This window comes from Halichoerus grypus, chromosome 8 (genome assembly GCF_964656455.1).
Source record: "Halichoerus grypus chromosome 8, mHalGry1.hap1.1, whole genome shotgun sequence".
In the NCBI taxonomy this organism is placed as follows: Eukaryota; Metazoa; Chordata; class Mammalia; order Carnivora; family Phocidae; genus Halichoerus; species Halichoerus grypus.
Genome location: NC_135719.1, coordinates 147027713 through 147043262, shown reverse-complemented (window position 1 = coordinate 147043262; position 15550 = coordinate 147027713). Strand labels below are relative to the sequence as shown.

The 15550-nt window shown below is 51.0% G+C and overlaps 2 protein-coding genes across 10 annotated transcripts in view; one reads left to right on the top strand and one right to left on the bottom strand.

The window, feature by feature from the left end:
* WDR25 (WD repeat domain 25) overlaps positions 1-13706 on the bottom strand; it is a 139745-nt gene extending 126039 nt beyond the window's left edge. The window contains exons 1-3 of one of the 7 annotated variants that reach the window (XM_036100030.2): positions 13546-13564; positions 12523-12658; positions 9836-10682 (exon numbers count right to left, since the gene is read on the bottom strand). In XM_036100030.2, the coding sequence (XP_035955923.1) occupies positions 9836-10642 (807 nt within the window). In that variant the 5' untranslated portion in view covers positions 10643-10682; positions 12523-12658; positions 13546-13564. Of the gene's footprint in view, positions 1-9835; positions 10683-12522; positions 13496-13545 lie in introns of those variants that run through there. The other 6 variants (XM_036100027.2, XM_078054224.1, XM_036100035.2 and 3 more) reach the window with 6 other exon arrangements.
* WARS1 (tryptophanyl-tRNA synthetase 1) overlaps positions 13657-15550 on the top strand; it is a 31384-nt gene continuing 29490 nt past the window's right edge. For 2 of the 3 annotated variants that reach the window (XM_078054225.1, XM_036100036.2), the window contains exon 1: positions 13657-13778. The gene's annotated coding sequence lies outside the window, so the exon portion shown is untranslated. Of the gene's footprint in view, positions 13779-14593; positions 14765-15550 lie in introns of those variants that run through there. The other variant, XM_078054226.1, reaches the window with a different exon arrangement.

The window sequence follows — 15550 nt, the reverse complement described above, 5'->3', positions numbered from 1 at the left end:
CATACACTTGACCACAAAAAAATGTCAGGTTTTCCCTGGAAAAAAAGAATAATAATAACAAAATACCAAAACTCAAAGTCAAACAACACATGGTGGGCGGGGGAGGGATATGATGACAGGTCAATATTGTTAGTATGTAAATTGCTACATAAGAGAAATGCTAAGATGGCAGGAGACTGATGGACAAGACCCACAAACACTTATTGAGCATTAACGAGGTGCCGGCCTGGTTCTAAAGGAGCTGCACACAAATGAATTCATTTGGTTCTCAAATAAGACACCACTCAATTAACAAATGTTTAAAAAAGTTAATAATTCTACCACTGTCAAGGGGAAAAAGAAGTGGTCACGTTTACACATAACTGATGGCATGTGTCATAAACGGGAGGCCACTGTAGGCACTGAAAAGAACAAAGTAGATCTGTGCGCTGGGAGGAAAAGCTAGCAGCTGGAGGACGCTATGGAGAGGGTGACGTCTGCACACCCCGCACGGAGACCCCAGCCCTCTCCCCAGCTCAGATGCCTGAATGCAGGCAGCCAGGGCGTGAAGAGTGCTGTCTGGGAAACTGACCCGGCTACCCACAACACCTCAGGAGGTTCACATGGGGGGGATCCTGCCCTAGGTGCCAGGTGGCTGCCTCATCACCCTGCAGCAACCTCCCTGTGGACAGGCCCCATCCTCGCACACACACACACACACACACACACACTCACTCACACACATAGCCTCTGGTTAGATCGGCTTTCACCAGCCTCCTCCCTGAATGGGAATGAGCAGTACAGCATCCCCTCACATGAAACACAGACACCAAAACAAAAGGATAAAAGGAGGTGACAAGGGGCAGGAACATTTTCCAAAACACAGGAAAACTTTCAAAGAACTCCAAGAGCTAAGAAAAGACCTTGTAAATATGCAATAAAAAAATGACATATTCTTTACAAAAGGAACATTCAGAAAACAAGAAACAGCTCTTGAAATGTAAAAATATGATAGATCAGAATAGAACACTTTTCTGTATATAAGTTATACTTCGGTTAAAAAAAAGTTTAAGTATATGGAAATACAAAAATCAAAAAAAATTTAAAAAAAAGGATTGAAAGATAAAGTGGAGGAGATTTCCCAGAAAAACAAAACATTAAGGCAAAGAGAGAACTAGAAAGAAAATTAGAAACTCCATCCAGGGACACCCAGACCAACGAACTAATCTGAGTCCCCAAATCAAAGCCCTTGACAGGGAACCTCCCCAGGGGTATGGCCCATCTCCCTGTGGCCCCTGCTCCACCGGAGGGGACATGGTGCCCGATGCCTCACCCCTAGTGAGGGAAGATGGGAAGACAGGCCTGGAAGCAGCTCCAGGACCCCTGGCTAGGGCCACTTTGTTGCTAGGTTTCTATAGCCATCTGGTCCTCCTGCAGTTTAGCCTGGGTTCACAGCACTTTGTTACGGGGTTGAGGTGTGGGAGTTCCCAGGGTCCTGACACCACTGGCCTCCCTCGCACACACTTCTGACCATCCCCCGATGCCCTTGCCCCTGCGCCCTGCCCCACTCCCCCCACACGGGGATCTGCACCTGGGGGAGACGCCTGAGTAGAGACAGCAGAAGCTACGAGAAATGGTGACAAGGTTGGACTAACTTACCCACCCCTTCTTTTAAGGGGTAAAAGTTCACAAAAATTTTAAATGCTGCTTACAAAAACAAAGTACCTACGGTATAATTAAAACCAGTTGATTCTCATGGGAAAAAATGCGGAAAGGAAAAGCTGCTTACAAAATATTCACAGTTGTTATGCCTGAGTGGAGATCTATGGTTTTATTTTTAATTTCTACCTTTTTTTGTATTTTTTTCCCAAAATTTTACTACTTTTATGATAAAACTAAGTTAAATCTAAAACAACGTATTTTTTTAAAGGAGGAGGACAAAGCCATCACTGGGCAGTAAAGGGGTGCCTTTAAGAATCTTCTGTGTCCAAGTTTTAAAAGCAGCAAGAAATAATTTACTAGACTGTCTCAACTCCTAACCGTGCCAATTTTGCAATCTGCATTTTTCAATTACATTAAAAGCATTTTCCCAAATTGCTCTATTCTTCCCTTAATGACACGGGATGAGACTGGATGAGGCTGGTTCCCTGAGGCCAGATCCGCACCTTCACACAGCAAGGTCTTCTCCCCCTCAACGTCTGGCAAGCACACAGCCCTGAACTGTTAAAGTTCAATGGAATGAAGTTTTCAAAGAGCAGAAAACACAGCTTGGGTTCTGCCACACTTTCCTTTTCTTATTCCTCCTTCAACTCAAGGTTTTCTCTGCAAGGCAAAAGCTTGCAAGGCCCTTCTGGCAAGCAAACGGAAAGTGGGAAATGTCTCATTTGTTGGCCTCCGAAACGTTGCAGCTTTCATACGGGGGAGAGGAGTGTCAAAAAAAAAAAAAAAAAACCCACTTCACTTCCCACAAAGAGAAGGTTCCAGCTCAGGATCTCATGGCAATTCCCAGAGAGGCTCGGCAACCCTGCTGTCGATAGGCCTGAAGCCCTTGCTCCCACCCCTGGGACAACTGAGACGACCATGAACTTTCCCTGAAACAAAAATACACAAAAGGTCGAAAGGGAGAGGAGGAAACAGTGTCCAGAGAGGGAAGCATCCGAATACTTCCTACACAAGATCCCAGCTCCACATCACCACCTGACTTCACTGTGTGCCCTCAGGCAAGTGTCTTCCCCTCTCTGGGCTTCTGTAAAACAAAGATGGATCCAGATGATCTCTGCATACATGCAAACGCACCACCCTGTCTCTCCCGGCCTTCACCTAATTACCCTCAGTGCAATGTTAATCATTCACTCCCCAAATACCAAACGCCCACCACCACAACCCAACCCTCCTCCCCAGCTGTGTGGCTCTCATTTCCAATAGATTTGCCTCGTGCTTGGAATAAATTGCCAATCATCTGCATAATGCTCCACGACTCCTCACTCTACACATCAAATCATTTCTCAATCTCATTTTGTAAAATCCATCAAAAATAATTCTTTCAAAACTGAAATAAACCTTCACTCTGGCACTTGAATCCATAAATTCCTTGTCTTTGAATCTGAGATATATTACTTTCTACAAAGCACATCTAAGATACCCTAATATAATCAGATACGCTAACAATGATAAATCAACGGGATCCTGTAATACATAAAAATGCAAATCCAAACCACTATGGAAATCATCTCTTCTCGTTATGTCCCTTAACAGAACCACAAGACTTTGAGGCTGGGACAGAGCCTGGGTACCACTTGAGCGAGGGGATATGCTTTTCCATCCTTTATCCTCAGAGGCAGAAGAGCAGAGTGAATTTTAGATCCGTTTGCTCTCTGGTCTGACAGCTTCCCATCTTGCTTCTATAGTTTACCAGCTGTGTGACCATGGACAAATCCCTTTACCTCTCTGTGCCTCAGCTTCCTTGTCTGTAAAGTGGGAAGAAGACCAGCCCTTGCCTCACAGGCCTGTAGCCAAGAGGAGCTGGAACATTTGGAACCATTCCCAATGGGTGGTAAGCACTCGGGGATGGTGAGCTCTGTCCAGCCTCTCAATAGTACTCACTGTCAGAGGCCACAGAGCTCGCAAACAGCACAATGAGACCCCCAATCTGGGTCTTCAGCCTCCAGAACAAAATCCTTTCCTTCACACGCACATGGGAAGGGGGCCTGAGACCCACGTGAACCTGGTGCCACGCTAGGTGGGCGCCTCTCCCCTGCCCCCAGACTCACTCTCCTGGGCCTCTTCAGGTACGAAATCGCTCCTCTCCACGCTGCCGGAGGCCCAGACACAAAATGCGCTGAGAGCTGGCAAACTGCTGTCCAATTCATTTTCTTCTATCACATTTTAAATGTGATCAGTTTAGAGACACAGACCCCAGCCCCCCAGTACATGCCTTCCAAATAAATGTGCAGTTCATGAAAAGGCAGCAGGTAAACAGCTCAGTACAAACAAACCCAAAAACTTCTTAAATTTTAAAAGTATCTATCTCAGGAGTACTGACATTGAACACTTGGGAAAACATGTATCTGTAGACAGATTATTAAAAGATTCACAAAAACAAGAGTTACATTAAGTTGAAGGATTCTGGGTGACTCATCTTTTTTCTAATTGTTTAATCAATAAAAGAACAAGGGAATTAGGAACATGTTTCTCGACCCCTCCCATATGCTATGCACTGTGCTTCATCTTCTCATTTCTTCTACATAGAAACAACCCTCATAAGCAGCCATTATACCCATTTTACCAATGAGAAAACCAGGGAATCAGAGAGGCAAAGTGATTTTCCCAAAGCCACACAGCTACCAAGCAGCAGATATGGAATAGGAACCCAAGGGTCTCATATAACAATAGCACTGATGCTTTGCCAATCTATTTAGGTTCCACTCACCAGACAGAAAACCTTTAGCTCAAGCCTGGGTGTAAATCAAAGCCCATCTTACCACACCAGGGCAGCAGAAAAGACATTTATGTATAGCCATGTTCGCTCAAATACTGGCCATTTCAAAAACAAAAGCAGGTGATGATAGGAAACAACACAGAAATGACAAAGCAAAGTCTTGAATTTGAGACAGTCATAAAAATACATTTGGGGAAAGTTTTTAATAAGGTAGAACAACGCCCCTTACAAACAGCACAAAAGATGGGGGGTGGGGGGAGCAGAATCAAACGTGCACACACTCTGCAGGGAGCCCGATTCTGTGAACACATGGGAATGGGGGTGGGGGGGTCCAAACCAGGAACGACCCCCAGTGTTAGTGAAACACTGACTCAGGGTTAGGATTACCAACAGTTTGTTTTCTCCTTCAGTCTTCATATTCTCTGCATCTTCAAAGTTCTTCACAATAAGCTTTTATTACATTCATGATCAAAAATGAAAAGGTTTTTCTTTTTTAAGTATTATAAGGAAGACTGTTATTGAAAGAATTCCTAAAGCAAACCATTTTGTAAAACAAATGATTTCCATAGCACCTCATTCATACATTTTATTTAAAATCCTTCTGTGTTTCAGAACTCTGAGTTCTGATGCATGGACCGTGGTCCCTGGAAGCAGGAAACACGTCGGATGCTTGTGAGAATGTGCCCGGTGCCTCGCAGAGGGCTCTGCACCCAGGGCCGGTGGTAAGGGCCGCCTGAGTTTGGTTGAAGGAGGCCACGTCTGTGGTTTTTCCAAGGGCTTCAAAGTCTGAATCCTACCTTTACGTGCAGTGGGTATTCAAACGTGTTGAGCCAAATGAGGACACAGGGAAATGAAAAGAGTAGATAAAAGGGTATCCGTGCTGGGATTACAACTGTGAGAAACAGATGCGTGCTACAGACAGGGGCATGAAGGGATCATCAGGAAAGAAAACAGAGCATCAGTGCAGAGTTATGAGTCATTGTTTTATTTTACTTAATTTCTCCAGCTGTAAATTTTTCAAAACTAATATAAGCATATTTTACAGCTCACAGAACATTTAGAACATATTAAAATAAGTATCTTTCCACTGTAATATACCCAATTGAAATTTATGAATTCCAAAGCTACATTTTAAGGAGATGAAGGAACTGGCACTTCACGCTCTTTAGATTAATCAGATGGATTGTGTTGTTTTTCTCTTGATCAGAAAAGAAATCATATTTCAGTAAATGTTACCTTGAATCAAGGATTCTCTCACATTCTAGAAGCTTGAGTGAGCTTATATTAAGTCTTACTGTGCCCCCTAGTGGCAAATAAAATCTATGCACGTAAGAGACCATCCTTTCCCAAAGGCTGGAAATAAAATCCAAAAAAAATTTTTTTAATCTTTACTGATCACTTAGCATGTACAAAACTTTGTGCCAGGTGCTACGGAAAATACAAAAATGGGTCTGGCACAGTTTCCATCCTCAAGAGGCTCAAAATCTACAAGGTGTGGCAGATACAGTTCATGGCTACACAGGCAGAATGAGAGGCCACTTCATGGTAAGGAAGGGACAAGACTCCTGGGGAGAGCAAACTGTGAGCACACGGTGAGTGACAACTATGTGCCAGGCACCACACCAGAGAGTCCACATCCAACACTGGTTCTTCTCCACAAAAACCCAGCCAGGCAGGCACAGTCGTGTCCACCATACATACACCGGCTGAGGTTCGGGGAAGTAATTTGCCCAAGATCACACAGCCAGTCTGCCGCAGAGGGAGGATTCAAACTAAGTGCTGTGACCCCAGCCCCCAGGGTCTTCCTTCCCTCCTGATGCAGTGGGGCTCAAGAAGGCACTCTGGCAGAGTTTAACCAAAAGACAAGGGGAAACGCATCCTAGGAAGGGAGCACAGAGTTGGGGGGGCGCCCTGTCATACCCACCTCTTCTAGCTCTCTCCCCACTGCACCGTCTGCTCTCTACCCAGGACTGGGCTACAGGGAGCCAGGGCTCCTGCCGGCGCCCACAGCCCCATACTCACTCCAGACTCAGCATCCACAAGCCTCCCACTGCCCCCTCCACCTCATAGGCCCCCAAGATCTGCCGCGTCACCACCCTCTGACCCCAGGGAGGGGAAAGAACACCATCCTGCCTGGGGCTGCCACCTGCACACCAGGGTACACATGCACCTGAAGCCCCAGCGAAACCAAGGCCTCAGCCAGGACTTCCCTCCCCGGTTCCCAGCCCTGCTCCCACCTAGTCCCCAATCAGTTTGCCCATCCCGGCTCCTCCAGCCCCTGCCACACATTCTTCACACTGAAAAGGTGCTCGAAATCAATTTGCCAAATAACTCTGTCAATGAAAACTGTCAAAGATCTTGAGCACAAGCAGGGAGAGAAGCAGAGGGAGAAGCAGGCTCCCCGCTCAGCAGGGAGCCCAATGCGGGACTCAATCCCAGGACCCTGGGATCATGACCTAAGCCGAAGGCAGACGCTTAACCAACTGAGCCACCCAGGTGTCCCAACTGTCAAATATCTTAGAGCAGTGAGGATCCTGGCCCAACCATTTGCATGTATGGCTTATTAAAGCCCTGCTTTTTCAGGACCCCACAGGAAGAAGGAGGTCAGGAGACACTGACCCCAGCAGCCAGCCATGACGGCAGTCGTGCCCTGTCCCTGGACCACCTCCAATGCCACCTCCGCAGCCTCGCCATGAGGGACAGACAGTGAAGCGGACAGGGCTCCCTGGAGGCTGCCAGGCCAAGCAAGAGGCCGGTGCACACATCACCTGCAGCACACACACCACCTCCTCGGAAGGGCAGGCACAGCAGCTGCAGCCGGCCCCACTGAGGGCAGTTCCACAGCAAACGGCCCAGGACCCAGGTCTCGGTGAATCACTCCAGGCAAGGCTTTCCTACGCAGTCCTTCTGCCTGAGCAGCTTCCCAAGCTGGGCCAACTGCGCCCCCTTCTGGTCACAAGGTGTCACAGCTAGTTGGCTGATGCAGGGTCCCCTCCAAGGATACGTCCACGCATCCCCAGTACATAGCACCTAGCACACTCATCTACTCCACAAACACCCACTACACGACACACAACACCCAAATCAATGGCTTCACTCAGACGTGCTCTGTTTAAAAACTATACTACAGCGGGGATGCCCCTGCTTAGGAAACCTAAACTTGGCGGGCAAAAGTGATCCAAGCAGGGCCCACAGAGCACCTCCCTGATGCTGGGTGCAAACCAGTCCTCACAGGGCTCCCAGCCTGCCCCTCGCCATCAGGAGACGCGACCCTGCAGATGGCGGGCAGGTGGCAGGCATCCACTAGGGCATACCTGCTGCCCTACGTCCCTCCACCTGTCTCTGCCCACAGCAACCCAGCCTGTCCTTTGACATCTCCTGGCAAGCTGCCTCCTCCTCCAGCCTGTGCTGCCAGCATCTCCCAGATGGCCCTCTCCCTGCAGGGCCCTAGAAAGGTGCTGCCCATGCCCCTCAGGTGGCCCACCTGTAACCACACTACCCCCCACAAAAACACGTGCCTGGCATTAGACTGGGTGCTTCAGACACACACGCCTGGGCACTTGTCCCACCTGAGAAGTGCCAACCGTAGGCCTCATCAGCTTGTTTTATCGGGGAGGAAACAGAATCTGAGAGGTTAAGTGTCTTGCCCACGGTCACAAAGCTGTTGGGGATGAAGCCAGACCCCGAGGCCCAGATCACTCTAACTCCAGCCCACATCCAGGGCCAGCCAGACACGGCCTGGCACTACACAGGCCCCACACGGGCCCACCAGAAACCCTCCAGACGTGCTCCTGACCCAAGGGCCCAGGCCCCACTCGGCCCTCCACGGGCGCAGACTCAGGAAGGAGCGCGGAGAAGCCCCAGCACTGTGGGGTTGAACCACGCATGTTTCAGTGCACACCATGGACACCAGAAGCCTCCTGAGCAGACCTGAGCCCCCACCCTCACCGAAGCCCAGCGTGCAAATCCCCGGGCTCCACACTAAAGGTGGAACATGGCACTGTCCCCGCACAACTCCATTAACCTTGCCAGAAGAGAACACAGACAAGTCGATTCAGGACTCAAATTGGCCACTTAAAAATGATACCCAATAGTTTAGCTCATTTCAAAGCCTTCACTGTATTTAGGCTACCTCTCTTCATTTCAGAAAATACCTCCTAGGAGAAAAGCCCAAAACATAACTTGCAAATACAATGTCCGGGGCAGGATAGTTCCAGAACTGTAAGGAAAACAGACGGAGGAAGCTGACATTTACCGAGCACCTGTGGGGTACCTAGCTCTGTGCTGGGGTTCTGTAAGCGTTTTTCTCACATGACTACAATTATGCCCTTTACAGATGAGACACCAGACTCGGAGTGGGGCCAGCTAACCAGCCGCTCCACGGCAAAGCTGGATCTCAGCCACGTCCCTTCGACTCCAAAGCCACGTTCTTTCCAGGAAGCTTTGGTTCAGCTTGCGTTGACTTGGCACCTACTACATACAGGTGAGTTGCTAGGTGCTGAGGAGAGTGAGGAGGAGGGACAGAGTATAGCCCGAAGGGCTGGGGACAGGTTACAGGAGGTGTGACACACACGCTACGCGACACCCCTGTGCACCTGGGGACTGCTTACTCCAAGTCTGTATGACTTCAGCTTTTAAAATAAATAAGCAACAATGAAAAGAGTTTCTGTATAAACCGGAAGTCCTCCACAGGGCATCCACAGTCATTCCTGGTCTGGGCCCTGCCTATTTCCGCAGCCTTGGGCCCCTCACCCCCCATCAGGCCCCTCAGCATTTCCCATGCTTATGGCCAAGAACATCCTTCCGCCCCATCTCACCCCCTGCACCAAGTGAACCTTCCCCTCCTTCTGGAAGACTTCACCGAGCCCTTCCAGCCTGGGCTGCTGTCCCTCCCAGTGGGTTCACGGTTCCTGAGCCCAGGGCTATGAGAGCCTCTCCACTTGTCCACAGCCCCTACCACACCGCATGCCCTGAAGCCAGGGACCAGGTCTGTCTACCTCTGCTCGCCTGGCATCCAACACAGAGCCCGGCACAGAGCTGGCGTGGCTCAACACTCCACGTGGCTCACAGGGGCCCAGGATTTGTCCTGAGCCTGCTTTCCTCTCCCTCTGACTGCCCTCACTCAATGACCTCATCCCCCAGGGCTCCAGTGTGTCTGCATGTCCTCAGTGCCCCCATGAGGGATAAAGACTAGCATTCTCTGGTGGCCTAAGCAAGGCAGCGTCAGCAGGGAGGGGACAGAATGGACCAACAGTCCGGGGGGGTCACTGAGAACACACTCCTGAATGCAACAGGGAGAATTACAGAAATTCCCAAACAGAGATGTTCAGCACCCCCACCTCACTGTTGTGAAAAACAAAACACCCCAGCAGTTTACTTCTAAGAGTCCCTGAAAAGGCAGCCTCACTCAAGTCTTACCTTGAAGGTTTTATCCATGGAAACGGAGAGAAGCATGTGGCTCTTAGCAAAGACTGGACACCACTGAATGCTGTTGACAGGGCCCCTGTGGCTTCTCAGGTGGAAGAGCACTTTCCTGGGAATCGTGGTTTCTTTATACTGACTGTCCAAATATGGCTGAATAAACTCGGACACTCTGGGGGCCACACAGAGAGGGGCCGGGGCACGCCCTGCAGATGGACCCTGGGCCTCCACATCTTTATTCTTGCCAGTTTCTGTGCTTAATGCCTGTGACTGTCGTAGTCTTTTCGGGGTGTAGGGCACGATACAGTCCTCACACCTTTTCCTCTGAAGGGAATTGCCATTTTTACCTGGGGTTTCAGATTTGGTTTGGGCACAGAAGGATGGTTCAGGGGAGTTGTAAGTTCCCCAGGAGAGTTTCACCTGCCTAAAGCGGGCAGCTGCCAGGGGCACATGGCCAGCTGGAGTGTGGCTGGTCCACAGGGAAGGTCGAGGAGGCTTATCTGTGGGGAAGGTGACATCAGGCTCCGTCCTGGGCCACTGTAGCCTCTGGCTGGGACAAGATCCTGGGTCACTTCTCCAGAGCCGAACCAGTGGGAGACAATGGCCAGCAGGGTCTTCACAAGAACCATGCTTTGTGGGCAGTGCTGCCCCCTCCGTCACACCTGGGGCTTCAGATGCAAAATCCTGCCCAGGAGGTTTGACCACATCAGAGGTGTCTTTCATCTGGCTGACAGCATGAATACTTCCCACGGACTCAGTCTCAGCCTCTGACTCCGAGTCATCATAAGCCACCAATGAAGCCATTGAAGACACAGTTTCTTGCAGTCCTTCGAGGACAAACTACCTGAGACCAAACAAAGTCAAGTGTCAGAAAATACGCATGGAAGAATACTTACCACCGTGTGTAATTAAAAGAAAACATGCCACCCAGCAAATCCACGATTGGAAAACTCTAAGAATAAACATTAAAAAATGAGGACTTTTCTATACACCAGGCATAATTAGAAGACTTAATTTTCTTAAATGAAGGCTATGGGATATCTGTGAATAATTTAAACAAAAACTTAGCAAGATCTGTAAGAAGAAAACTAAAATTTTATTGAAAGACATAAGAAAAGGACCTCGCTAAATGGAGACTGGATGCCTGGACAGAAAGATTCAGGATTTTAAAGATGCCTTTTGGAAGGTCAATTTAGGCCTTTGAGGGTAGGTCTGAAAATACTAAAATGGAAAGATGTCCAGAACCCACCCTTACCTTCACCCTCCCCTTGGGTTCCAGTGCCTCCTTTACCCCCTGCCTAGATATCCCATCTCAACCATAAGCCAGTTGGGGAGACAGACCCACAACACAAGACCACGGCATTCGAGGCACCAGTCCCCCCAATTCTGAAGGTACGGTCCAAATCTGCCAGTTTCACCCCAAACACACACAGAGCAGTGAATTTCCTCTTTCTAAAAAATTCTTCCTGAAATTCTGAACCATCATACACGATAAATTGCTGCCAACTAGTTTCTGGAAAGTCCTTCAGTCTGCAGTTCAAGCCCGTGCTCTGAAGAGGAAGTACAGTCAGGAGGAAAACGAGGATGCCCAGCACATCCCGGGCAGCAGAGGGCGTGCTGGAGCAGCACTAATAGCCACACACCAAGTTCTGAGATGCCCCAGGTGCCCTACCTTAGCGTACCACAGAGCCCCTCCTCCACGTATGTGGGGTCAGGTCAGCACCAGAGACTCCCTCTGGGTCCCTTGTTAAGCCACTCAGCCTATCACCCAGCTCTTTCCCTAGAGAGTGGGTTTCGCATCCCCTGGAATCCAACCACTTCACCCCGTCCACACCTTTCCCCAAAGGGTACCCATCGCCTGAAGGGCTCCATTGCTTAACACATTACATCATCATTCAACAAATGTAGTCTCCCTCCTCCAAAAATCCCACCACCACCCCTCCCCCGCAGCCTAATCTAGGCAGGTAACACCTTCCATACACAAAGCCATCCTCTAAATAAAACTTATATAATGGACTAATTATAAACTAGCAGACTGTGCTCTGCAAACAGTGTGGCATTTCTGTTCTCTAAATACTTAGCCTGGTCCTGCTCAGACATCTCACCTGTCTCAACTCCTGTACACAGCACCATGCCCCACAGCATGCCATTCCTTCCTGTCACAGGGAACCCACCAGGTTCCCCCCACCAGGGTGTCTGTCTGTGCTCAGCCATTAAGATGGATTCCCACCCACCTAGTTGTCTGCAGCACTTGACTCAAAAGAGAGGCCAATGGCCAGAATTTAAAAAGAGGTCTACGGCGGGGTGCCTCGGTGGCTCAGTCAGTTGGGCATCTGACTTGATTTCGGCTCGGGTCCTGATCTCAGGGTTGTGAAATCGAGCCCTGCGTCAGGCTCCGCGTTCAGCGCGGAGTCTGCTTGAGATCCTCTCCCTCCCCTCCCCTCCTGCAAGCTCTCTCTCTCCCTCTCTTTCTCTCAAATAAATAAATAAAATAAATCTTAAAAAAAAAAAGAGGTCTACAGCAAAACATCAGAGAGCAGGAGGATGGGGGCCCATGAGCCCACTTCCTAACAAGGAAAGGCAGCGAGGACTGAATGAATGCAGGAGGGTGGATGGCAGGGCTCCGCGTACCACCTGCTTCCTGTGCATTTCACTGGTTTATTCAGCACTGATGGGCTACTCACCAAGCCCCACAGCAGGCGCCAGGAACACCGCGGCAAGCCACACAGTCAACGATGGCCTGCGTTCCCCACGCTCACATGCAGCGGGAGAGACAGACCACAGTCAAGTGAAACACCGGGCGTCAGGGAGTAAGACATCCTACGGAGAAGAGTAAAGCAGAGGCGAGGAGAGGTGGCGGTCAGCTCGGCTGCAGTTTCACAGGGACCTGTGGGCACCGCTGGGGAGGAGGGGAGGGAGCAGAGGGGTGAGAAGCCCTGGAGAAGGACACCGACAAAACTAATCAAACGGGGCCAGAGAGGCGGCGGCAAGGGTGACTCGAGGAAAACGGGCAAAAGATGGAGAAGAGTGGGAGCGCCCGGGAACAATGGAAACTTCAGGGGGAAAGTGTTTGCTGCCTTTTATGTTTCTAAGGCAAATGGGGGGGAAGGAAAATTCTTCATGGTGGGGGCGGGGACCCAACCAAGAGGAGGAGGTGAGGGCGCCGCAGAAACGAGCGCGGAACGCGGGAGCGGCGCGGCGCGTCACCAGCAGTCAGCTCCACGACGACAGGACTGCCCGTGTTCTGTTCACTGTTTGAGCCCCAGCGTCTAGAAATATTTGTGAAATGCAGCCTGGGGGGGGCACCCAGAAAGTAAAAGAAACGGAATACTGTCATTCAGCAACACGTCCTGATTACCTACTCTGTGCCAAGCCTCATGCTGGGTCTGGTGTGCACAGAGATTAAACACAAAACACGGACCCTGCGCCGGAGACCGCAGACTGAGGAAGGCAACCAAGAAGACACGACCAGGGACGGGTTTTGAAGGATGAAGAGAAGTTAGCCGAGCTGTCAAGAGCTGCAGGTAGGGCGGGCCCAGAGCTCTGCGCGTCCGGAGGGCAGCGGCGATGAAGGACGGGCGAAGGACGGTGAATGGCCCGCGCTGAGGGGCGCGGAGCGCTCGGGCCGCCCCGCCGCCGCCGCCGCCGCCGCCACCGCCCGGTCTCAGCCCCCTCCCGCCCACGGGCCCGCGGCTCACCACACGCACCGGAAGCGCTCGGTCCTGCCGAAGGCCGTCCGGTCTGCACTCCGCACCCCAGGTGCGTTCCGCTGGTTCCGGGGCCTCCAACCAATCATCCGCGGCCTCCGCCCCGCCCCCACGCGAACAGCCAATGATGGGGTAGCCGGGCCGGAAGTTGTTCCGGCCGGAGGGAGTTTCCACGGACGCCCAGGAGGCCGCCCGTAGCTGAGCCGGCGGCGCTGAAGGGCCCGGCTGGGCCGGTAAGTGAGGGGATGAGGGAGGGCGGGAGGCCGGGGCGGCGCCGGATGACCTGGCTCTTCCGCCGCCGCCTCCAGGCGAGGGCCCGGAGTATCCTCCTCAGAGCCCGGCTCGCTGCCCGCCGGGTTCTGGCACCACGAGGGGCGTGGAGGCTGTCACGGCGCCCCTCGCCCCCTTCCTCCGAGCGCCCGCGTCCCCGTCTGTCGCCCACTCCCGCCGGCACCGACCCTTCCTCGTCCCCTCCTTCTTCCCCTCCCCCAAGGCGAGAGGCCCCCACTTTGAACGCGTGTGTGCCACGTGCTGGGGGCTTTGCCTATAGTATCGCACTCAGTTCCCTCCGCGGTAAAGTTAGGAGGCTGCTTTATGCCCATTTCACAGATGAGGAACCTGAGGATGAAGCAGAGAGGTAATGGCACTTGCCCAAGGTCTTGACACGAGAAAATGCCCAAGCTGGGATTGAAAGCTAGGTCCGTCCGACCCCAGAACTCCTGCTCTTCCCACTGCATTGCGCTGCCTCGGGGAGCAGCTGCGGGGAGTTCACAGCCGCCTTTCCGCCCTCCCACGACTACGCGTAAACAGTTACTCACACTAATGCGGAGGGTGGGGAACGGGAAGAGGGTGGAGAGGTTACATGGAGGCCAATCTGGGGTATGGGGTGGCTGATGCAACGACCGGCTAATGGCTCGGTCTCCACCCGTCCCCCCCACCCCCACCCAACCCACCCCTGATTGGACAGCCTCACCAAGGAGGTTGGTCAAGAATCTCAAGTGTTTCTGAGAAACTAAGTAATTTATAAAAAATCCCTACGTGCAAACAGCTGAAGAGTAGGGTAAACAGGAAAAAGGAGAGAAGACCTTTTTCTAAAAAAGAAACTGAAAGAAACAGGGGAAGACTATAAAAGAAGACCTCTGGCTGCTCGGGGCAGTCTCAGCCACTCAGCTGCCCAGCGTGACCAGTGGCCACGTCTGCAGTGCGTCCCACATCCTGGGTATGTATTCCCATCTTCACGAGGCTTAGAGCTCGTTGGAATTTTTACCAGCCTTTTACCAAAGCACTGAAAACCTTGGTTTGGGGGGCAAGGGGTTGTCTCTCTTAGAATCAGGCTCTTGTGCATTGTATTTCATCCCGTTGACCCGAAGCTCAGGTGGTTCACAGCTTCCAAAGGGAATGGAGATACTCGGTGAGCAGTTGCCTTTTTGGCCCTACAGCTCATCTTGCAGCACCTTCGGGGTGGCTCTCACGCACAGGTTTCACTGATGAGGCCTCCTCATATACTCAGCATCCTAACGTGTTAGCTTTCTCATTGTCATACGCAAGAGTATCTTAGGCCTGGCTTCATAGAAGTTCGTGTCTTCTTCGCCTTTTAAGGTAACATGGATTTTATTATTTGAAGGGAAAAATAACCTTTCTTTTCAGTGTTTAACAAAGAAAAGGTGGACGTAACCTGTCCCAAGGTTTGAAGTGTTAAAGGACTCCTTGCTCCACAGAGGTCGTTTTCTTGTCTTCTGGGGACTTGACCATCCAAAGACATTGTCACGCATGCTGTGGGGCCTGGACGTGAAAGACGGTATCCCACCTCCTGGTGGTACTCCAGGCATCCAGAAACAATGCTCTTCCCAGCTGCTCTAGGATTGGCTGTTTATGCCCCCTTTCCCCAAATTGTAGACCAGTGTATTCTGATCTGTGAGATGATTTCAGGATGGCCCAAGTCATTGTCGTGTTCTGTTAAATGGTTCTATAATTCTTTCTCTTCCCCATCCCGAAACCACCCAGT